Source organism: Anser cygnoides, chromosome 2 (assembly GCF_040182565.1).
Source record: "Anser cygnoides isolate HZ-2024a breed goose chromosome 2, Taihu_goose_T2T_genome, whole genome shotgun sequence".
Classification (NCBI taxonomy): domain Eukaryota; kingdom Metazoa; phylum Chordata; class Aves; order Anseriformes; family Anatidae; genus Anser; species Anser cygnoides.
Genome location: NC_089874.1, coordinates 48983121 through 49007042, shown reverse-complemented (window position 1 = coordinate 49007042; position 23922 = coordinate 48983121). Strand labels below are relative to the sequence as shown.

Sequence of the window (23922 nt, the reverse complement as noted above, 5' to 3'; positions counted from 1 at the left end):
GGAGGTGATCATCCCCCTGTACTCTGCTCTGGTGAGGATGCACCTTGAGTACTGTGTTCAACTTTGGGCCCCTCTCTACAAGAAGGCTCTGGAGCATGTCCAGAGAAGGGCTACAAAGCCAGTGAAGGGCCTGGAACACAAGTCCTGTGAGGAGCAGCTGCGGGAACTGGGGTTGTTTAGTCTGGAGAAGAGGAGGCTCAGGGGAGACCTTATTGCTCCCTACAACTACCTGAAAGGAGGTTGTGACGAGGTGGGAGTTGGCCTTTTCTCCAAAGTAACTAGTGATAGGACTAGAGGGAATGGCCTCAAGTTGCGCCAGGGGAGGTTCAGATTGGTTATCAGGAAAAATTTCTTCTCGGAAAGAGTGGTTAGGCATTGGAACGGGTTGTCCAGGGAAGTGGTGGAGTCACCATCCCTGGGGGTGTTTAAGAAAAGGGTAGATGTGGTACTTAGGGACGTGATCTAGTGGGTGATATTGGTGGTAGGGGAACAATTGGACTAGATGATTTTGGAGGTCTTTTCCAACCTTAATGATTTTATGATTCTATGAAAAAGACAATATAAGTGGTATTGAAATTTCTAGTTAAGTCGTTTTAGGACTTTTTTTTTACTTGTAACTATTTTATCAATAATGGCATGAGTAAAATGGAAATAAAGAACAGGAAAATCATTTTTATTTTGATGCTTCCGTAGCTCTTCGTTTTTGCAAATGTAGTTGCCTCAAACTTAGGTCATTTTCAATCTCCTTATAAAACCACCTACTGCAGAATAATAAGGCTTAAAAGTGTTGCATTTTTCACACATTCTGGCATTTTCTATTACGTTTAGAAAACATATGCTATAAAACTTACCTGCCTGTGAATTACAATGCTTTGAAAAATGTACTGGTATAAAGAATGATAAATGATTGGAGTTAAATTTTGCACATACAGCCAGATAAAAGTTTATCTTCAGGGCATGAGTATCTGCCAACTTCCTGTCCAAACTACTTTAATGTGTTTCTGTACTTAAGTTCCTATTCCCCTTTTTACATTTGATTTAATGCAGGCTTGAAATGTTTGATATCTACTTTAAGCCACTGAGTAATGCCAGATGATACGAATATACTTAACACTGATGGTTTTTATGAGGTAGAAACATAAAGCTGCTAATCCTATTATGCTATATGTATTATTAATGTAAAAATTACAGAGTAAAATGTTATTAGAAGATAAAATGCATTTCATTGCCTAATTATTTTCTGTGCATACTTGGGTGTCTTGTACAGTGCATATGTTGCATTAGGTTTGCATTAAAATAGTAACAAGGAAATACTTTACTGTAAATTTTGTACAATAACTAAAAAGACAATAACTAAAAAGGGTTGAAAAAAAGTTCCTGGTATGTATAGAAGAGCTTGTATATTGTGTTGGTCATAAATCTGCCTGTTCCCACACTCCAGTGATTTTGGGGCATTTGGCAGCTTGGGTGGAGCAGCGGTTTGGATATCTTGAAATCCTAAGCGAGTGTTTACTGCAGTTTACATGGCTTGCATTTTTTCCATGTATGTGAGCTATACAAACTGCATTGAAATACAGCAGCTCTATTGTTTTGTAATATATATGATTTTGCTCACATTTAAAAATGGCACAGGTAGATGTGAAAATTGTATGCTAACTTTTGAAAATGTGATGTTACTTGAAAGCAAGCTAGCTGGTGTAACTTTTAACAAGGGAGACCACAATAATAATAATAATAATAAAAAGTTGCTGGTGTCTGTTTAAAATGTGTGTTCTGTTTTGTTTTGTTTTGTTTTGTTTTCAAAGTGACTACATGAATAATACAAAAGAATGTTTTAAGTTCTGGATCTGTAGTAAAGTTCCAGTCAGACTCAGCATGTTGTCAGCAGCTCTGTGCGCAGTAACTTTTCTGAGGTTTCAGTGCATTACCATTCAATGGGCCTCTCAACTTACTTCTTGGCAGGGACCAGAGAATGAAGTGAAGACTGGATGAACATGTTGGAAATGGGCTTCTAAGGCCAGGTTGTCCACTTGTGGAACAGTAGAGGAAGAGTAGCTTAGCACTTTGTTCATCTTTGAGGTTGTGGTTTTAATCAGGTGGGCAGCTGAGCTCCAACACAATTGCTCTCTCGCTCCCCCTCCTCAAAGGGAAAGGGGGAGAAAATATGATGGAAAGGGCTCAAGGGTTGAGATAAGGACAGGGAGATCACTCAACAATTATAGTGATGGGCAAAACAAACTTGGTGTAGGGAGATTAGAGAAATTTATTACCTATAACTAACAAGCTAGAGCAGTAAGAAACTAAAAAACAAACTAAAACCACCTTCCCCCCCATCCACCCTCTTCCACCTCCTTCCCCCAAGTGGCACAGGGGAACGGGAATGGGGGCTGTGGTCAGTCCCCAACACTTCACCTCCGCTGCTCCCTCACGGTCACTCCCTGCCCCTGCTCCCCGTGGGGTCCCTCCCACGGGATGCCGTCCTGCCCGAACTGAGCCTGCGGGGGCTGCCCACAGGCAGCAGCTCTTCAAGACCTGCTCCCACATGGCTCCGTCCCATGGGGTCCATCCCCCAGGAGCAAACTGCTCCAGCACGGGTCCCCCACAGGCGGCAGCTCCCCCCAGACCCCCTGCTCCTGCGTGGGCTCCTCTCCACGGGCTGCAGCTCCGGCCCGGGGCCTGCTCCTGCGGGGGCTCTCCATGGGCCGCAGCCTCCTCCAGGCCACATCCACCTGCTCCACCGGGGGCTCCTCCACGGGGGGGCTGCAGCGTGGAGATCTGCTCCGTGTGGGACCCATGGGCTGCAGGGGGACAGCCTGCTCCACCAGGGGCCTCTCCACAGGCCGCAGGGGAACTTCTTTCTCACCATTTTCTTATACTAGAAAAGTTTTGCCCTTTGCGGAGCAGCATAAAAAATGTAATTCATGCATGCTCTTGGGCAATCCTCAAGGGTCTGTCTTTAAACACCTTTGCAACTCTAGCTGGAAAATCACTGCACATTTATCTGGATTTTGTCATTTTTAGCAAGCTTATTTTTTAATGTATTCCTTTAGTTTGGAGTATTGGAGGCTTATAATAAGTGATGAAAGTAGTTTGTCTCATCATCATGCAGTACTCTTTTCTCTAATACTTACAACTTTCACAAGTTTGGTTCAAGAATTCCCTGCTTAGAAGCAGTTTATTTTATGTTTTCCATGAAGTATCTGTTTGAAGAATCATGTCATGCATTATGGATTTTTAAAAATACTGACACCTTCTTTTAGATGTTTTTCTCTTCTTCACTGAAAGCTCTACTCTGCAACCTGTTAAAATTATCTTGATGGTTGTTTGAAATTAATGGAAAATGTATCTTGGTGATCCTCATCTGTATTATGAAAAAGGAATTTCTGCATAAACTATAAAGGTCAGATTATTAGGTGTAATGAGGAATGACCTTTCAGTAGTTCTTAAGTGGTTTCACTACATTTAGAAATGATCCTCATATCAGTCTTAACATATTCATAAGGAAAGCATAGCTTGGAGATGTAGTCAGTTTCAGATTTTCATATGGGGCTTGAGGTGTGGCTGGCTGAAGTTGGGATGGAAGCATGTGTAAGTCTAGCATCTCTCTCTTCAGTGGTAGAGACCCTGAGAGCCAAGTAGTACACAGGTGAGTAGGGCTCTCCATAGAAGTGCTAAAGCTGATGTTTCCACACTGTCATTGCTCTTGGTATGTATGGAGGGTAAATGAAAATTAGGTTGTGTTTAACTGTTTCAGGTACAGTTTTGATTGCAGGTGTCCTTGTAGCTTTACAAGCTTTCTTTTGTCAAGCAAAAAGGAACTGGGAAAAAAAAAATGAAGTTGTGTGCTTCTTGCTGTAGGGAAGTCCAGTGGTCAGTCTTCATGGGTGGGTCAGTTGCTTCTTTCTAGGTTCCTGTTTGGTAAAGCACATTATCATCTTTGCTAGTAAGAGGTTTTTTTTTCTAGTTCTTTTTTCTAGTTTTTTTTTTCTCATATGTCTGTTTTAATCTGATGGCTTTATCAGCAGCTCTGTATTTGTGTATAATGAGGTACCGAGGTTTTATTTTTGCTCCTCCTCATTTAGTTACTGGTGTGTACTTCAAGTTGATTACTTCTGCTAAATCTGGGAGACTAAATGCACTTTTAATGGATTGTTTTATATTTGGCCATACACTTTTCTCCATATCTTTTTGTTTGTGAGCTCTGCTTTCCTTGGGAGAGAAAAGGAACCTTAAATAATCTAAAAGAACTATTCTTTAAGGTGTATATACATATATATTTTTTGTACTATCAGTCTTTACAAGTATTTAAGTGTTAGGAATGTTGATAGAGTACTGCTGTCCAGTCAAAGCTTTGAAATTAGGGAACTAGTTTATTCAGTATTCTTAATATATGTATTGAACCTTATAAGGCTTGTAACATCAGTGTTTGTGTGTGCTTTGCATTGGGATCAGAAAATTACTTGATTAATTTTTCTACTGAAATTTAAGACAAAAATACAAGAAAAACTAGTTAAAATATCCTAATTTCATTTCTGTTATGATAGGCAGCAATATAATTGTTTCTTGCAGTGTACCTACTGCAAGTCTGACTGTACATTTGAAGAAGAATCTTATTGAAGCAAACTTGAACTTTCTCACTATGATCTCGCTCAAATTCTCACTATGCATTTTTAAATGAAAACCAGCTTCCCAATAGTAAGCCTGAATGTTTTCCTTTAAAGGCCAAATGAGTTCTTTGTGTTAAGGACAGATAAATAGAAAAAGCCAACTGAACTGAGTACTTAGACTAGAATAATGATTCCAGGAAAACAATGGTAATATAGCATGGATAGTGTTTATGGCATTACAGCTGTGGAATAGTATCCATGTTGTGTGATTTTGCTATTTTAGCGTCACCTTAAAATCATTTGCAGTGCAGCTACTTTTGTTTTTAAAAACATATGTAACCTCTTTGGTTGCAGAAGGTTCAGTTTCATCCCTTTGACTTATCCAGACATGCAGAATATCCTGCATCAAAGTAATCTGTGATTTCTGTGAATTAATTTGGAAAATATTTTCAGTCCTGGTTTATCTGATACTGCTTGTTGAGAAACATAATTCTAATGAAACATAATTCTAACAAAACATAATTCTAACATACGTACTTAAGCATGACTAATGTTGATGGTGCTAGCAAAATTGGTTTAAAAATTAATGAGCAAAGCTGAAAATATTCTCAATTCATGGATTTTAGTCAGATTGTGTTTGGACCATGCATGGGATAGGTCCCCATAAGTTACTCCAGTTCTAAATGTCAAAAAAAACCAATTATAATAGCAGACAAAACAAGTGCAGAAAAAGGGAGTGGTGTCAATGAAAAATATTCTTGTTATTGTATAAAAGCTATCAGTAGAGCTGATATCTCCCAAGTATGGTACTGATTTTTCTACCATTATGAAGTGGTATTCTGGCCTCCTTTGATTTTTTTGATCTGGAAAGTGAAGCAAGATCTTGTTCAGCATTATAAGCATTCTGTATGTCAGAGTTTTAGACTTATTACTGTTTAGATTTTTTTTTTACAAGATATAAAATTGCACATTCCAAGTAAAGGTACAAATAATACAGATTACCTTTTTTCCTGTCCACTGAGTTTCTGCAAAAAGGAATTATTAGTATACATCAGAAAAACAGTGGAGCAAAGTAGTATATGAAAACCTATTAAATGGAAGGGTGAATTAATTCATGCTTTTGAGTATCCACCTGTATATCTCAGTCATCTAAATCAGTTGCATTAAAATTTGAGAATGTGAACGTGAATGTAGATGCTTTTTTCCCACCTGGGACATTGTTTGCTGTATGTAAGATAATTCTGTAATGTTTTTAATAAAAGTAAAAACTACTAAAGCACACTGAATCAATACAGCAATCCAAAAAAAGATGTTGTGGATCAAACTTGGATTAAAAGCAAGTGTGCTTGTCAATAAGGAACTGTGATGAGCTTGGTGGTATCATATTGACTGTGTATTAATACACAGTATCCTATAAGACCATCAGCTGATTGTTTAGAATGTAAATGAATCTGTTGATGGATCCAGTGACTGATGGCTTAAATTCCAATTAATCAATTGCTTCATCAGTTTCTTAATTCAGATCAAATATCTCAAGTACACACAGTTCTTTTACTGGTATTAAGAGAAATTAATGCTTTAAAACTTATTTCATTGGTCTTGTATAAATGTGACTACATTTTGTAATCACATCCTAAAGGGATGGTGCTATAGCTTAAATGTTTAGGGTGTTTCAGCTGTTCTGGTGGCTTTTTCCCCTCTGTAATAGGTATCATAACTGAAAGCTTTCTGTTGTACTGGTAAATGAAACTCTGTAGTCTAACATGTCATCTTGGTGCTGCTACTCATCTTGTCATCAGTTTAAAATTTTCATGCACATAGTCACTTAAGAAATATAAATGACTTAAAAATTAAGTTGCTCATAAATGATCTGGTGTTACATATGTGAAGTCCATTTTTCTTGTTCATATTCTAGTAAGCCATCTCTTTCAGTGTTTTTGACTTAAAGCAGGAAGGCTGTAACATCACTAGACAATATATAAACCGTTCATGACACCACAGTTCCACATCCCTTATTTCACAGTGACCCATCAATTAATTCATCAACACTTGATGCAGGCTCTTCACTGTGACATATAGACGAGTTGATCTTAATTTGATTGCTGTTAAAACCTTCCTTTCCTGACAACTGTTGTCAATTATACAAAATAAAATCAAGTATTCATAAGTAGGCTGTAATAGGATATAGGCAGACAGATTTAATAATTCAGTTTTGCTGAGCCTTGAAAGGCATTAGTTGTAGCTGTTGTTCTCATTTGTAAAAAATTCATTGGATACAGATCTTCAGCGGGAAGGCAGACATAATTTTATTTATTTAGATTTGAGTGTTGGAAAGAAACTAGACCTATAGTTGTGGTTTAGTATTATCTGTGTTTGTGAATAACTGTCGTGAATTTCTATTATCTACATGTTAGAGAATATAGATGTAACTTAATTTTGGTTTTGGTGTTTGTTTGTTTTTTTGAGACTAATTTAAATATATACATTCTATACTAATTTTGCAATTCTATAAATGTAATGGGAATTTTGCCCTGAATTTATAAATAACAGATAAAATAACACCTTTTCAAGGCCAGGGCACTTGGTCTTTATTCTTGTTTAAAAATAAAAAAGGCATATTACTGCACATCTGCTATATACATGTAAATTACAGTTGTTTCCATCTTATGCATCTTTATCACAGTGTGACATTAAAATGCCTTAAACGATATTTGAATTCTACCTGTAAGTCCTCTTAATTCCTACTAGCAAATCTTTCTTAATACTGCTGGTATTTGGAAAAAAAAAAAAAAAAAAAAGGAAGCAGAAACCTTTAATGTTAATGTTCTCCAAGAGAAATTTAAGTAAGGTTTTCAGAACTCCTGTGTTGTTGATTAACTTCCTATATACAGTTCTTTACTGTGTACAATGACATTTATAACAAATACTGTGTGGGGGTTGACTGCTGAGGCAATGTGGAAAGGATTTGAATGTACTTGTTAAATCTAAAAAATTGAAGTCTTTTTTCAAAATATATCCTGCTAGTACAATGCTGATAAATAGGTGTAGAAGACAAGATCTGCTGTAAGTGGTTGCTCTAAGCAAGTGCAGAAGTAGTCTAGGACAGAAATACTATTTTTTTTTTAATGATACGTTGTTCACTGTCATTTTTTTTAAATGCAAGTCAGAGTAAGTTATACCTTAGGGTTTTTTTGTTGTTTTTTTTCCTCTTCACTAAACTCATATTCCTCTCTGGTGTTTCATCTCATGACTCAGAAGTTCTTTTTCAGGTCCTTATGTCCCTTCTTATGTTTCTATTAGCCAAGAAACCTTTCCAGTCCTGGAAGTCAAGTGTTTTAAGTATTATCATACTTTCCTGAGTTCTCTTTGTAAAAACAAAGCTGGTAAAAAAAAGCAGAGGTAAACTGTCTTTTCATTTTTCCAGCCTATCTGAATTTTTCATTGCTATTTTCAGAATTTAATTTGCAAGGACTCTCCATGAGTTGATGCATGCATTTTGAGGTATTTGGATTCAATTATATAGTCTTGGATTTTTCAACAGCATTATTCCATAACAAAGAATGCCCGTGTATAAGTGGCATAATATTCTGCTTCTATCTGATTATTTTAGGACATTATTAGGCTATCATGAGAAATTCGGTTGCACTGGTATTAAAGAGCCTTTGCCTAAAAAAAAAAATAAAAAAAATAACAATAATACAATAATACAGTAAGATGCTACAAATGAGACAGTTTTGTTTCTGTAGCAAACTAAAGCAACTTTTCTAGGGTTGTTGTTACTTTCTTTCCACAGTCATAGCAAATATTAAATCTTGATGTAATTCCAATCATTTGAATGATTTTTTTCTTCATTATATAGCCTTCCATGAAAATTAGGTACTTTTTATACTTTTTTCAACTTTTAATAAATAATTTACATTATTTTCCTTTTGCAAAGTAGATTGCTCTTTGTCTGTCGATTTCATTATTCTAGAGTTCTTATTTTAACTGCATTTCTTTACAAACCACTTGGCAAACAGGCTGATTAGTGAAGTAGTTGTTCTGAGGAAAACAAGTCTGTCTTTTTGCTTTTCAGAAACAAGAGTTCCAAATGAAACAAAATAGTGAATAATTTAGTTAATACATTAAAAAAAATCTCTTCCAAGTGACATAATTAGAAACAAACCATAAGCTAGAATACGTTAAGAAAATAAATAACATTGCTGGTAATAACTTGTTTTCAGAAGCCTGTATTAAAAACTGTAATTAATTCTCTGAAGGGTGTATATAAAAATATAATTTTAAGTGCTTGATGGTAAGCACAAATTTATGCATATTATAATAATTTCAGGAAATTAAATATAACCACATGTAAGAAACTAATGCATAAAATATGAATAAGTATTTGGTAGTGTAACATATGAGATATAGCTAACTGATGATAATAATATGATATAAAAGGAAGCTTATGATACATTTTTTTACATCATTAAGAAGCTTTCCTTCCCGTTCTCCTTCTTCCTCTCTCAAGTGAGATTGTAGGAGCCCTTTTTGTTTGAGACTATAGAGTGACTAACATTCTCCAAACACAATTTTTGTTTGGGTACTTTTTCTTCAGGATTTCTAGAGGCAGGCATACCCACAAATGAATCATCATGTTATTGATGGACATGTAAGTATAAGATGCTCACAGAAACATTAGTCCTATACACATGCCTCATGTATGTTCTGAATAAAGCCTTAAGTCCAGAACACACTGAATAGATAAGATTCTTTCTCCTTACTCTATACTGAGCTTTGTTTGACAAATCTTAGCCAGATACATGATGGCCTTAAATTAGTATGTTTATAAATAAGCTTTTGTTTCTCTATTTCAAAATGGTGTATAAGCTACTGAACGAAACAGTGTTTTTCTTCAGTAGTAATACACACAATCCCTTTTGGGAAAAAAAGGGCTACATTTCAAGGTATGCTTACTTTTTAACTTTGGTTCTCAGTTTTAGGAGAAATTCTTTCAAATGCTAATGTTTGTTTTGAAACTAAGTAGTATTATGTCAAAATATTGTGTTGACTTCAAAGAAATCTGTTTTTGTAAATGAACTCAAGCTGTACGAATGAGGCCTTGATCAGTCAATTCACTGAAAAAAACAGATACCGATGTATTGTGTGTTGCCACAAGCTATGCAATAAATTAAAATAAGATTATTTTATGGGAAGAGTTGAAGTTCTTTGCTTCTGGTTGCACAGACTTCACTTAGTCACAGATTGTCACGTTCATAGAATCTTAGCAGCTCTTCAGGAACTGCTCCCACACGGCTCCGTACCACGGGGTCCATCCCCCAGGAGCAAACTGCTCCAGCACGGGTCCCCCACGGGCGGCAGCTCCCCCCAGACCCCCTGCTCCTGCGTGGGCTCCTCTCCACGGGCTGCAGCTCCGGCCCGGGGCCTGCTCCTGCGGGGGCTCTCCATGGGCCGCAGCCTCCTCCAGGCCACATCCACCTGCTCCACCGGGGGCTCCTCCACGGGCTGCAGCGTGGAGATCTGCTCCGTGTGGGACCCATGGGCTGCAGGGGGACAGCCTGCTCCACCAGGGGCCTCTCCACAGGCCGCAGGGGAACTGCTGCTGAGTGCCTGGAGCACCTCCTGCCCTCCTCTTGCACTCACCTTGGGGGCTGCAGGGCTGTTTTGCACTCCTCTCCTCTCTCTCCCAGCTGCTGTTGTGCAGTAACTTTTTTTTTTTTCTTTTTCTTAAATCTGCTCTCCCAGAGGTGCAAACAGTTTTGCTCATGCCTTGGCTCTGGCCAGGGGCAGGTCCCTTTGGAGCCAGCTGAAACTGGCTCTGATCTGCCATGGGGCAGCTTCTGGATTCTTCTTGCAGAGGCCACCACCCCTGCAGCCCCCCACTACAAAACCTTTCCATGTAAATCCAATACACGTTCTTAACTTCAGGTTCTTAAAATGTTTTCATCCTTTGTGCTGCAGGCACTTTTATTCCAGGACGGTCTTAGGGTAAGGACAGACTTCCAATAAATAGCTGAACTTTTGCTAGAACACCCAAAAGAGAACTGTAGTCCTAGGACTTACCTAAGCATGCAAGTTTCACTGATTTCAGCTGAAATGGTTTTAAAAAATCAGTCTAGTTGTACTTGGGCTTACCATGCACGGAGATGCTCTAAACTGATTTGTGCCTGTCTTCAACTGATTATGCTAAATGAATACTAGGTAGTAGTAAAGTAATTTAAATGTATTCACATGAAGTTTGTACTACTTCAGATAAATGATTAGCTCTTCAAACCCGGTGTAATTTCTTTAGATGAAACTTTAAATTCTGATTCATTTCACTCAAAAATTTTCTCTATAAAGACAAAAATAAATCAAACACATTATGTTCAGATTTGGCTGCTAATCTTGAGTGATTGTCTGTTTATGGGAAATGAGCATCTGTGTGCCCCCACTTTTAAAAGTACTTTAATTTCCTGATTCTCCTTTATATATGGCTTTATGAAAAGTATTTCTGTCCTTAGAGATTTCTTATGTTCAGTGTGGAATTTCATTTTTCTGTTGTTAGCTATGCTTGATTGCTAAGCAAATGTTTAGCAATCCATGACTTTTCCTTTAAGCACATAACTTAAAAAAAATGCACAAGAATATCATAAACTTCTATGATTTGTACACTGGAAATAATTGTCTGGTTCAAAAATTATCCTTGAATACACAGAGAATAGCAATTTCTGATGTTTGTATAGTTGTTTTTTCCATGTAAGTCATATTCATGTTAGAAATGTGACTTTTAACACTGATGCAAAACATTGTTAAAGTATACATAAACCAAACATTTAAAAAATAATTTGTGATTTTGGGGGTTGGGGAAAGGTACACTGTCAAGCATTTTCGAATGGTGCTGTTAAAACAGCTATTTTTCCAAAAAAGTTTGATTTTAGAAGTTAGGTATTGCTGAGTTGAATATGTTGAAAGGTGAAGTACAAAGTGAGAAATACTTGGTTCTTTAGAGGTTCAGGAACTTGGTGAGAGTTAGAAGTTGTTTTTATATGTTGTTTCTAGTCATATGTTTAGTATCCTGTGTTTATATCTTAGTTAAGCCAAGTTTAATATCTCATTGTATAGTTAAAATGACTTATTTAGCTATGATGAAGTATTTGAAGTGGAGAAGAGGATTGTATTGTTTCGGTTTTGCTGTTGTGATCATTATTGAAAGCTGACTTGGCAGAAAGCAGTCCCCTTTTCTGGTTAAAAGGGAAACAGGCTATGAGATAAGTTATTGATGAAATTAACTGCTGAAGTGGAGAGGAAATGTGGTTGGCCAATACATGTCATAGTGTGAGCTCTATTAAATGGATGTATGTGCAGTCAACCATTCACAGGGGCCACACTGGTCTTGAACTGCATTGATCTATAGTATAATTCTAAATGAAATTGATGGAAGAAAGCAACCATTGACAGGAAGGGTAAAGAGAACCATGAAACGTCTTGAACAGGAAAAGTATGATGGAAAGTAGACTGATTATGCCATGGATAGAATGTGCAGTGAAACTGGTGTTTCTACGTGTTGCTAGATATTTCAGCCTTACTTATAATGCATTGTATGTCATTGGATTCTTCAGTGCTTTACAGTATTTCCTTTTAGAAAAAAATCCATAAAGAATCTAGTTGAATTTTAAATCAGCTTGTCAAGAATTTATTTTAGGTACAGCTCTGCAGCTTCTATCTTAGTGCTTTGGTCATGTTAAAGTATGTGCTCTAAGAGTCTTTTGTATGAAAAGATTTGTTTACTTACCGTCTGCTTAATATAAATACAACTGTCACATGAAGACTTGTAAGCTTCTTTCAAAAGACTATTGTGTAAAAAATGCTTCCTTCTAGTCAGATATAATTTTAGATGGCTTCCTGCTCCACCATGTCTTTTCAGACTGTTAGCTCATTGAACTTCTTAATTTATAGGCACTGGTGAATAAAACATTGGGTTCTGTTAGATTTTACTTGCATCGGGGTCCCCATGTCCTGTAAAAGAATCTCTCTCGTGTTCACTCATAGATACATAGTTCACTCACCCTTTCTGATACATAGCCTATTAGATATTCTGATGCGTTGCTTATTAGAATCACTGATTTACAGGCATCGGCTCACTGTCTCTGTAAGAAGACTCAAACCTGGATAAACTTCTTTGCCAGTGTTTCTTTTAGTTTAATTGCTACCATATCACTACTAGTGATGAGACTACTTTTTTAGTTTTTATTGGATTGGTTAAAATAAAGAATAACTTGTGTATACACATTTATGTCTATACACATTGTTTAAAAATAGCAAATACCTAGAAAAATCTATCTTCATTTCACAACCATAGTATACAGTATAAATTTGTGTATAAATTTGTTAAGCTTTAGTGTAATAGGATATCCCAAGTTGGAAGAGACCCACAAGGATCATCAGGTCCAACTTCTGGCTTCACAAAGGACCATCCCAAAATGAAATGATATGTCTGAGAGAATTGTCCAAACACTTCTTGAACTCCTAATAGAGCTGTAATTATTACTTGAGAAATGTTTAAGCATTCTCTAGTGTAGCGAGTGTGAGGAGTATTGCTAATTTTTTTTTGCTTTTTAAAAGGCTTCAAACCAATAGGAAGTCTGTATTTTTTTTAAAATAGGCTTGCAGTGTTCATGTGGCAGGCTTTTTTGGGTCTTACATTAGTAACCTGTGTAATAGTCCATACATGGTGATACCATCTACCTAGTTATATGGGACGTTACATAGTGATGGAGAGGTCTTGTTGCACTGCGCTTAATTTTCTCTTTCTTCTGGTCTTCTAGAAGACAACTAGTCTTCTGTCTGTAAAGCATACTGATTCTCTTCATTATGTATCAGTCTGTATCTTAAGCATCCGTCATATTTTAATTACTGTTCATGTGTTGACAGGTTTCTTTAGTTTTGGATCCTTGACAATTACAGGTGATTTAAAACTACTTCTCTTAAGTAGAATAAATTAGTGTCCTAACTCTTTTTGAATGGTATCCACATTAAGGATATAAAGAGATGGAGGAGTTTCAGTGAATCTAGGAGAATATAAGTAATGGAAGCTTGTTATATGTCATAGCAGCAATGAGACAAAATTGCAGATTTTTTTTATTCTATTGTCTTGGAATTGCACAAGTGGCAAAATCCTAAAAGGAAAATGATTAAACCTTTTCCAACTTCCACCAGTGAAGTTCTATTTCTTGCTGATAATATTCGAAAACCTGTTTAGAAACTGTTAAAAAACCTGTAAAAGAGGATTTTTTTTGCATGTTCGTAAACAAGAACATTGTTAATTTTATCAGGAAAATGTTTCTATTTTCCTGGCAGAAAGCATTTAATCAGCATACAGATTCTAAAGTATGAATTGATTTATATACACAGCATTTATTTTAAAATATTTTTAAATTGCTTTGCTTTCACTCTTCCAAATTTTTAACTCAAACTGAATTTTTGATAACTAAAAAATAGTTTCACGTCTTTCTAACTTCAAGGTTCATGTTTCATTCGAACTGACCAGCTTGATGGAGAAACAGACTGGAAACTGAAGGTTGCTGTCAGTTGCACACAAAGATTGCCAGCTTTGGGGGTAAGCATTTTATCTGTTTGCTTTAAAAATATCCTCCACGTGTACCTATATCCCTTTTAGATATGACTATTAAAATTATTGTAAGTATATATGTAATTGGAAAATATGTTACCACAGTTTTAGTTTTTGCAATAAATAAGACATAGGTATTCCACTGAATGCTGAACAAGAAGTTGGTAATACAAATATTCTTGCTTTTACACTGAAAAGAAATGGAGACAGAATTGGATTTTTATCTTTCTGCTTAGTGGTTCATACTGTGGTCCACACTCAGAGATGCATACTCTGCAGAAGCTTATCCCAGTAGTAGGGTTTTCATCCAGTTGTTATCCTGCAAGTGCAAGTCATTCTTGCCTCAGAAACCATTGCTTTAATCACTAATTTTGGAACTTGGAAAAAGTGGTCTGCACTTGGACAGTAAAGTGCTTTTTGTGGTCAATATGCTTTCTGGTCTGACTAGGTGAAGAGTGGAAGTTCATGCAAGGAGAGTTTTCTAGGACTTGTCTGGATGTTTACAGGTTTTTTTTTCTTGAGTGCATATGCATGTCTTAAGTGTAGGTAAATTGGTAAAACTAAAATTGTTAAAAAGGACATAAGAATGAGTGTATATAAACATACATTCAAAATATGACATCTAAAAATGCTTATAGATTTTTTTAAATACATCTCTTAATGGGATGCTAAATTGTGTTCCATGTCTTGGAGAAGCTTGGTATTCTACAGGAGAGTTGGCTTGTTGTCAAGAGACTTCCTCTGAAAACACACTCAAGTTACAAGCTTGTGGAAACTTAATTGCACGGGGTTTCTGGTGTTTGGACACTAAGTCCTTTGGGTGTAAAGACAAGAGTATCTTGAGAGGACTTTGCATGTGCCATCTTAATAGAACAAATAACTGTTGGATTATCTGCCAGATCTTAGCAGGACTTTTGCAGCTATTTGTGAATTACAGAGTTGCTGCTACACTGAAGTTAGCCAAAGATAGAACTCCTTCCTGTGTTCATAGTGGTTTGGCTACTGGTTTCAGGAGGAGGAACAAAACATAGGTTTGTATCTAGAGGATTGGGAATGAGGGATGGAACTGAAGATTGGTCATGACAGACAGAGTTGCCAGATCAGGTGTCAGAAGGTAGTTCTAATGCAGGAACTGACTTTAATTAGTGTTGTATAACCTGCACTTGAATTCATTATTTGTAATAATGTCTCTTCTGTCAGTTTTTGCCATTTAATTATTGGCCCATTTAATCATTTTTACCATTTAATCATAAGTTTTATTCATTAAAAAAATGTTGTTTCTTCACAACATCTCTTTGAGACACAGATGCATTCATTTGTCTAAAATTGAGTCAATTTTCTATCTTGCTTTGACTTCTTTTTTCGGGGGGGGGGGGGCTTTTCAGATAGTTTATAACTGTATGTAACATAGCTGTTCTTTAATTCTCTTTCATTTTGGAAGTATCACGTACTGTGTTTGTTGAATGCAACTCTTCCTGCAGAGTAGTGAAGAAGTAGACCTAGTACAACAGAGAATTACTGTGATGTAACGTTAATATTATATTCTTTGGTTAGGGGGAAAAAAAAGTTATCAATAGATTTGACTGGAATATATTGCTAATCATCTACAGAGATGGTATAAAATTATGGATACTTGATTTGAAGGAAGTAATCATATAATCATAGAATATTCTGAGTTGGGAGGGACCCACAAGGATCATTGAGTCCGTCATCGCTCCACACAGGACTACCCAAAAATCAAACCGTATGTCTGAGAGCATTGTCCAGATGCTTCTCGAACTCTGGCAGGCTTGGTGCTGTGAGCACTGCCCTGGGGAGCCTGTCCCAGTGCCCGACCACCCTCTGGGTGCAGAACCTTTCCCTAACACCCAGCCTGACCCTCCCCTGTCCCAGCTCCATGCCGTTCCCTCAGGTCCTGTCGCTGGTTACCAGAGAGCAGAGCTCAGCGCCTGCCCCTCCGCTCCCCTCATGAGGAAGCTGTAAGCTGCTTTGAGGTCTCCCCTCAGCCTCCTCTCCTCTAGGCTGAGCAATCCAAGTGACTTTAGCTGCTCCTCTTATGTGTTCCACTCTAGACCCTTCACCATCTTTGTAGGCCTCCTTTGGACACACTCTAATAGTTTTATGTCCTTATATTGTGGTGCCCCAAACTGCACACAGTATTCAAGGTAAGGCTGCACCAGCCCAGCACAGAGTGGAACAGCCACTTCCCTTTACTGGTTAGTATTGCTGTGCCCAGTGCACCCCAGGATATGGTTGGCCTTTTTGGCTACCATGGCACACTGTTGACTCGTATTCAACATGCTGTTAACCAAAGTGCCCCAGATACATTTCTGCAGGGCTGCTCTCCAGCTTCTCATCTCTCAGCCTGTATGTATATTCAGGATTTCCCCATCCAAGGTGCAGAATCTGGCACTTGCACATGTCAAGCTTCATATTGTTGGTGATTGTCCAGCCCTCTAATTTGTACAAATGTCTCTGCAAGGCCTCTTTACCCTTGATGGAGTCAACAGCTTCTCCCAAGTAAATGTTCCTTTTGCAGCTATTTGCAGAAAATAAATTGGAAATGACTGAAGTTGGGGAGTTTGCATTTTAGTGGTAGGACATGCAGCCTCAAGTTTGTGCAGAAGTGAAGGCTGCTTCAAGTGGTGGTGGTTTGGAACATGGAGGGTAGGGAGGGGCAGTGTATTACAGAAATTACTCATGCATCTTGGGAACAGCATACAAGTCAACTGTCCAATATACTAGCCATTCCTACCTTAGTTGTTCCCTTTTGCTGCTGCTGTTAATCTAACTCCTGCTGATCCCTTTTCATGAGCTGTAGATGACAACCTGAATTCAGATAATCAAATACAGTTTATCATTTAACAAAGTTTCCCTATCTACCAGCAGCAAATTTAAGCCACCAAGCAGCTGATGTGCCCTTACACTTTCCCACATTCACATAACTGTTTACTTGGCAGAAAGCATCATACAGAGTGTCATGCAGACTACCTCCTGATTTCTCTACTGGAAATGGTTTGGTCAAACCATTGACACTTGGTGGTTCCCTCACTCTCATCACTATAACATTGTGTCCCAAACCATTATTTTCAGAGAAGATTGATTTTACGTTAGCCTTATACTTCTGAACTCTAGTTAATAGGGAATGTTTGGGATTTTATCTTCAATGAAATTATTTTAAGTGGCTGCTTCTTAGCTGGTCTTGGATCGCTTGCAGTGCTTCACTCTGAAGTTCCATCCGTCTCTGGATTGTTTTGGGGAAATGGTAGCCAAATGCCTACAAATGTAAATATTTTTTAGGGGATCCTGTATCTTTCACAGAAGGTAGAGCCCAACACATATCCCAGAAGGATGCTTCCATTCCTGCGGGAAGCATGTTAGTATTTCTTTAATTCCTGCAAAGACACTTCTGCCTTTACTGCTTGAGCTATCTGTCATCTTGAGGAAACTGTGTGGGTGAGCAACTTCACAAGGTTAGAACAAAGGTCTAAGAAAGTGAAATTCAAACTAATATAAAAAATATTATTTTTTGTAGTTCCTAGTGCAGTCATAAAAGTGGAAAGATCACTATATATATACACTTTACACATTCATTTTTTAAAGTCAAATTAAAATGGAGTGAGCAGAAATATTCATGTTATGTGTATAGTTACAGTAAAAATACAGTTTTGGGAAAAGTTAATAGTAGCAATAGGATATACATATGCTTTAAAGATGTGTAATTGTTTTTGTAGAGGTAGGTGTTTTTTACACCCTTTAAAATCTTACACCCAAGTGACTTTCAAAAAGGAATGCTTAAAATATGTAATGGAGGTTTTCTCAGCAAACAATACCTAAGCTTTTATGTGCACATGATGGAAAAATTTGAAGCAGCTTGGTTAAAAATAAGGGTAATTTGAACAATCTATTTCAAGTAGTCTTCTTTTCACCCTAGACCTCTACAGTCACCTCTGTAGCCGAAAACACCTCTTACAACTTAAAAAAAAAAAAAAAAGGAAAGTTGCTTTTTCCAGGAAACTTGAAAATGTCTTTTGGTTTATAAAACCCTTGTATGCTTCCTTGTGTTCCTGACTTGAAAAATCACTGTTTTACAGTGATTATCTTGCTAATCTGTGCAGTATGGAGCAGGGGCATGTGCTTTTGGATAGCCTTAGAAGTACTGTTGGTGAAACTTGTTGGGTTTTGGAGCAGTCTAGCAAAGGACTGAGCTTTATTCTCCAGTCTTGGATCAGCTTTGGTTATCTTTTTCTGTACAAAGAGTTGGAAGAATCAGGCAATGATCCTTCTTCTGCTAAAAGAAACTGCTAGAGAAGTGGTCCTCCATTCATTTACATTGTGCTGTACGAGGTGGGCAGTGCATTGTCCTATTTGCCTAAAAAATAATGACATGATTAAAGTAAGACATTTCAGTTAAGGAACACCTTTGTAAGTGTGTTTTTTTTTTTTTTTTTTTTTGTGTGTGTTTTGTTTGCTTTTTTTTAGTCAGGTCATTAATGAGAAGTGCTTTGGTTTAAGTAATTTTGAAAAATGAACCTTCTCAAATGCCAGTTCACTTATATACAATAAATACCTGTTTCTATCAGTTCTGTATAATTCTGTCAAACAGCATTGCCACTTTCATAGTCAGTATGCTACCAAAATTTTATTGTACACATGATAATTTATACATTTCAAAATGTTTATACAATCAAAACAAACACCCCCCCACACTGGAATGGTTCTCCTGCGCAATAATTCTTGCTTGCCACCTGCTGGGCCGCTGGTGAAATAGCTGTGGCAATGTGACACTTGAGGGCCCTTCCTTCAACTCTTTCCATATGATCTCAAACTAAGCGCAAGTTTTTTCTGCCTAAGGATTGATGCAGAGTTTCACGTCACAGGCGTATGCTGTTTTTTAGTAAATTCAGAATTAGTTGAAAGACACAGTAAAGAAAATGGATAGAGCACAGTACATTGCGTGCCTACAAAGAATTAGAAGAAGAATCCAAAGTTCTTTTAGTCTTGTCCATTTCAAATAAGTGAAATGTTTGAATTCAGTACTGCCTTTGAACTAGAGTAAGTGACCATATTTGTATGGTTGGGTTCAACAATGAGACAGGTTTCTCTGGTGAAATTTATAACTGCTAATTCACCGACCAGATTCCAATCGCAAATAGAACCTTCTTAGAAGTGCAGAGGGATGTGAAATGCTGTCTCTGGGGTGAGGTATTTTGCCCCCAGGGTCTCTGGGGCTGGTGTTCTGTTCTTTTTTTCTCTCTCCCCTATCCCCTCTGCTATGGTGGATCACATAGTTCCAACTGACCTTCTGTTCTAAAGTAGCAGTTGTTCATTACAGTAGTAGTTTTCCTTTTTTTCCAGGGTCTCTTCCCATATTAACTGCTATTACAGTGTCTTTTCCATGTGCTTGTAGGATATTTTCAAAGCTGAGGCTTAACGTTTATTTTTGCATATTAAAATATATTTTTAATAATTTAAGAGAACATCTGCAAGTTGAACATAGAGTAGACCAAACAATTTGGTAATATATTTGATAAATATATGCTCCATATTTGCCATACATTTTGATTTCTTTAGTTACTGGACATAAAGGTGGTGAGTATCTTGTGCTGGCATGAGCTGTCAGTCACACCATCAGAGCAGCATTGTAACCTTACCCACTGTGACACCCAGAATAAATAAACCTCCAGACCATCAGAGCTTTTCTTAAAGAACAGATGACACCACCAAGGAGATCAGTACAGATTTTGTTGTCTTTCTAAAGCACTTAATGTGATCAGAGAATTAAAATTTCAACAAGTCATCTAATGATGGCTGAGTTGCAAATACTGTGACACCTAGATTAGGTTTCTTGCAATTTCATAGTTATAGGTGGGGCAGTTTTTCTAGCAATCTGCACATTCTGAGGCATTCTTCTCTAGCTTATGTGATCAAGTAAATTTATTAACAGCAATGAGGTCACTGTAATTTTCAATAAATGTTGACTTGCTGATTTATATCAGAAGATCCATACAGCAGTAAACAATAGCATTTACATTTAATTAGTTTTATTGAACCAAAGGCAATTTTATTTGTAATGAACTACATGTTATGATTAAGAATGTATTTTAATGATCTTTAAGTAAGGTGAACAAATGTTGCCCTTGACCTAATACAGGAGATTTTTCTGTTATTGATAACTTTAGGATGATTTGTAAATAACTGTTGTGAAATGCAGAATAGAACATTTTTGTTATAGTACTATCAAGTCATTTCCTGCCTTTCAGCAAAAAGGATAAAATGCTTTTTTTTTGAATTACTATTTTTGAGTTACAGACAATGAAATACATTATGTCATCATGTCTTTTTATTTTTAATCTCATCTACTGTTGTATAAAAATAACTTTTTATTGCTTGAGATTTAGGTCTTTCATGTTGTTTCTTTAATCTAGAATTGTTACGAACCCCTGGTTCAAGTGATCTTTTTTCCTTAAGTAAAAAAATCTGAGGTCATTTGCCCTCACTGTTTCCTAAAAGCATCCCAATTTTGGATGTACAATCCTATTTCCATTGAATGTATTGGTAGTACTAATTGGCTTCAGTGAACCAGTGGTTCAGTGTTCGTAATATGAAAATAATTCTTTGATAAAGCTGAATTTCATGTAGACCAAGATCCTAGTTAGTTAAATCATTAATAAAAAGTAGTTCTCTTTTTTAAAATAAATTAAATCTCTTTTAGAGGGAATTTCCCTCTACCTGCTGCTACATAGGGAGAAGCAATGACACAGCCTAACCAGGCAAATTTTGCTTGATCAATGAGCTGAAGTTTTATTTACATGTAGCATTGCATACAAATCTTGATGCCTCCTTTTTAAACTACCATTGTGATTTCTTTCAAGACTTCGAGATGAGAAATGCACTACTGGGAAAACAACATTGTATGAAGGAACATCTTTGTACTCCTACCTTTATTGTAGAATGTAATTCATATGTAAATGTCAATCTTCTATAAATTGTATCATTCTTTGGTCTTAAGAGACTTCAGCTTCTTTATTTTACTGGTGTGAGAATGACATCCATTCGGTGTACAGGACATGGGTCTACAGAGAAAATGTCCTTTTCCCTTTCCCCCAGTAATGAAAAAATACTTAAGAAAATTTCTGAGCATATGTAATATTCTTCTATAACTTCTTTCTACTCCTCATCAATGAAAAAGCAATGAACTACCACCTCAGTTTTCTCCCTAGAGTAGAATTTTTATTTTTTTTTTCATTTCTTTAACAAAAAAGCATGCCCTCTTGGAGTACTCAGCTGGTTCTAGTTTGTGGCATTCTAGAATAATTGCAGATTTCAGTTCTTCAGAAACATATGTGGGGTTGAGTTGAAATTCAAAAAGAAAAAAGGAAAACATGAAAAGTCTAGGTGCTAAATCAGAAATACAAAAGAACTAAAACATAAAAAGACAAGATGTGAAAGGTATGTGGTAGAAATTTTTACATTTAAAATGTAACAAGGGAGGACATCGCAATAGAAGCAAGTACCTATACGAGGATTGGAAAGGAGGAAAAAATATTACTGTACAAATGCCAATGTACTTAAAAGGGTGGTTATTTCTGCTTCTTTTTATTCTAATGTTATTTCCCACTAAGTCATTCTTTGAAAGGAGAGAAGTTCTTGGTTGACGCATTTCACTAGCAGTTTTTATTGTGTATAGGGAGTATGTGTGTGGTATTAGTTTTCTGCAGTACTATCCACTACTGAGAGACTTTATTTTTCTTTGCATAATAAAGCACATAATAGCCCAGATTAGCTGAGTTGTAGGTGATAACAGATTGGAAAGAAGTGAATGATGAAGATATAGGACACCATGTGTATTAGTTTCATATGAATTATTTCTTTTGAAGCTGATGAAAGTAGATTGGAAGAACAAGGATGCAATGAATGAAACTTAATGTGAAAGACTACAATAAGTGACTAATATTTTAAAGATAAATATAATTTGTGAGAGTTAATGTTCAGATTTAATTCTTTTTTATAATGTATGTTAAAGTTTGTTTTTGCAAGGTACGAAGTAAAAAATTTCTTGTCTAGATAATATAAACTGAAATACAAACTAATGGTTTATACACATTTTTGAACTTAAGTCAGACATGCTTGATAAATGTAAATATCAAGATTAAAAAACAGATTCATTCATACCTTGAAAAGTGAAAATCTATATTCAGAAATCTATTGTTATTTTATCAGAGTAATAAAAGGATAAAAATGTGTAGATTTTAAGGCACGTTTACACATAGGTGGACAATCGCACCTTTATTTTTGTATTGTTCAAATTGTTTTATTCAAAGTTAGGGAGGGTTGTTATATTGAAATTACGAACAGAAAATTGCATGATTTTAAAAATGGCTATATTTGAGCCAAGGTGTGGCTACACATCCATAAAAGAGGCTGTAAAATTAATTCTGCTTTTGAAGACAGCACATTCTAGCTAACATGAACAGGGTATTATACACATAGCATCTTCTCGTCAAAGAATGAATCTTAAGTCTGATTAGCCTTTTGCAAGATTCATTCAGTAATAAAGGATGTAGGTAACCCAAATAATAGGAGCTACATACAGTGAGAAGATAGACACCCTTGTGTTTCACCACAGGTTGAGATTCTTAGGCTGGCTAGGCATCGGTATAGAGCATCTTCTCCAGAGTTGTATTGTGTGACCATACATGAGAATTATACTTATGCTGAAATCTCTTACTTGCTCCATCAAACCATCAACACTTTCTTAAAGTGTCTGGAGTTTTTCATGGATTGTCTGTAGATGTGTGTGCTGAATGATCAGCATTAAGGAGACTTTAAATCAATGTCATTGCTTGACTTTGTATTCAGTTGGCTTTTTGCTCTAGAAAAGTATTTTGTTTCTGGTTTAATTTAAAATAGAGAAAAATCACTTTATTTGTAAAGCAACAAATATACAGAAAACATTTTTAAGACAGACTCTTAAGCAAAAATAAATTATATCTAATTTCTAACTCATAAAACAGTTTTGTTTGTAAAATATCAGCACACTTAGAATACCATTTTGGATCTCTTTTCTTTATATTAAGATGTACTTGAAAACCACATGTTTATTGAATTTAACTTGGGGTGGTAAGGGTCATAAATTGAAATCTTTACCATTAAAAGGTTCTTCAAAATAGTTGATTAAATTTAAATACTAGTAAATACGTTAATCTGTTTTACAGGATCTCTTTTCAATCAATGCTTATGTTTACGCTCAGAAGCCACAGCTGGATATTCACAGTTTTGAGGGTACCTTCACACGGGTAAGTAGTGTCTATAAATACAGTTGTACTCCCCTCTCTCCCATTTCTCAGTGTGAAACCTATATTTAGTATTGAAGTTGTATTGAGTCTTTCCTAAGCATTATAAGAGTATATCCATGTTCTTGCCGTGGAAATGCTTCATGTACAAGATATTTTGGTAAATATGTATTGCAGAAAACTAATACAAATAGAATATCTGGAAAATAAAAACCAGAATCTGAGAACGGTGTATTTGTTGACATCACAATAATCTTATATGAAGCCATTTCTGTAGTAGCATATTTTGTTTATCTCCAGGCATCTAATGTTTTATTCATATGTCAAAGAAGTGTCAAGTTGAATGTATTCAGTAGCCTCAGACAATGCAACTGATAGTTTATATGCAGTGAAAACGTGTCTTGTTTAA

At 36.3% G+C, this 23922-nt stretch overlaps 1 protein-coding gene across 3 annotated transcripts in view; it reads left to right on the top strand.

Moving 5' to 3' along the window:
• Positions 1-23922, top strand: part of ATP9B (ATPase phospholipid transporting 9B (putative)) — a 179207-nt gene that overhangs the window by 67988 nt on the left and 87297 nt on the right. For all 3 annotated transcript variants that reach the window (XM_066992048.1, XM_066992047.1, XM_013184775.3), the window contains 2 exons: positions 14111-14205; positions 23436-23516. In XM_066992048.1, coding sequence (XP_066848149.1) covers positions 14111-14205; positions 23436-23516 — 176 coding nt within the window. The remainder of the gene's footprint in view (positions 1-14110; positions 14206-23435; positions 23517-23922) is intronic.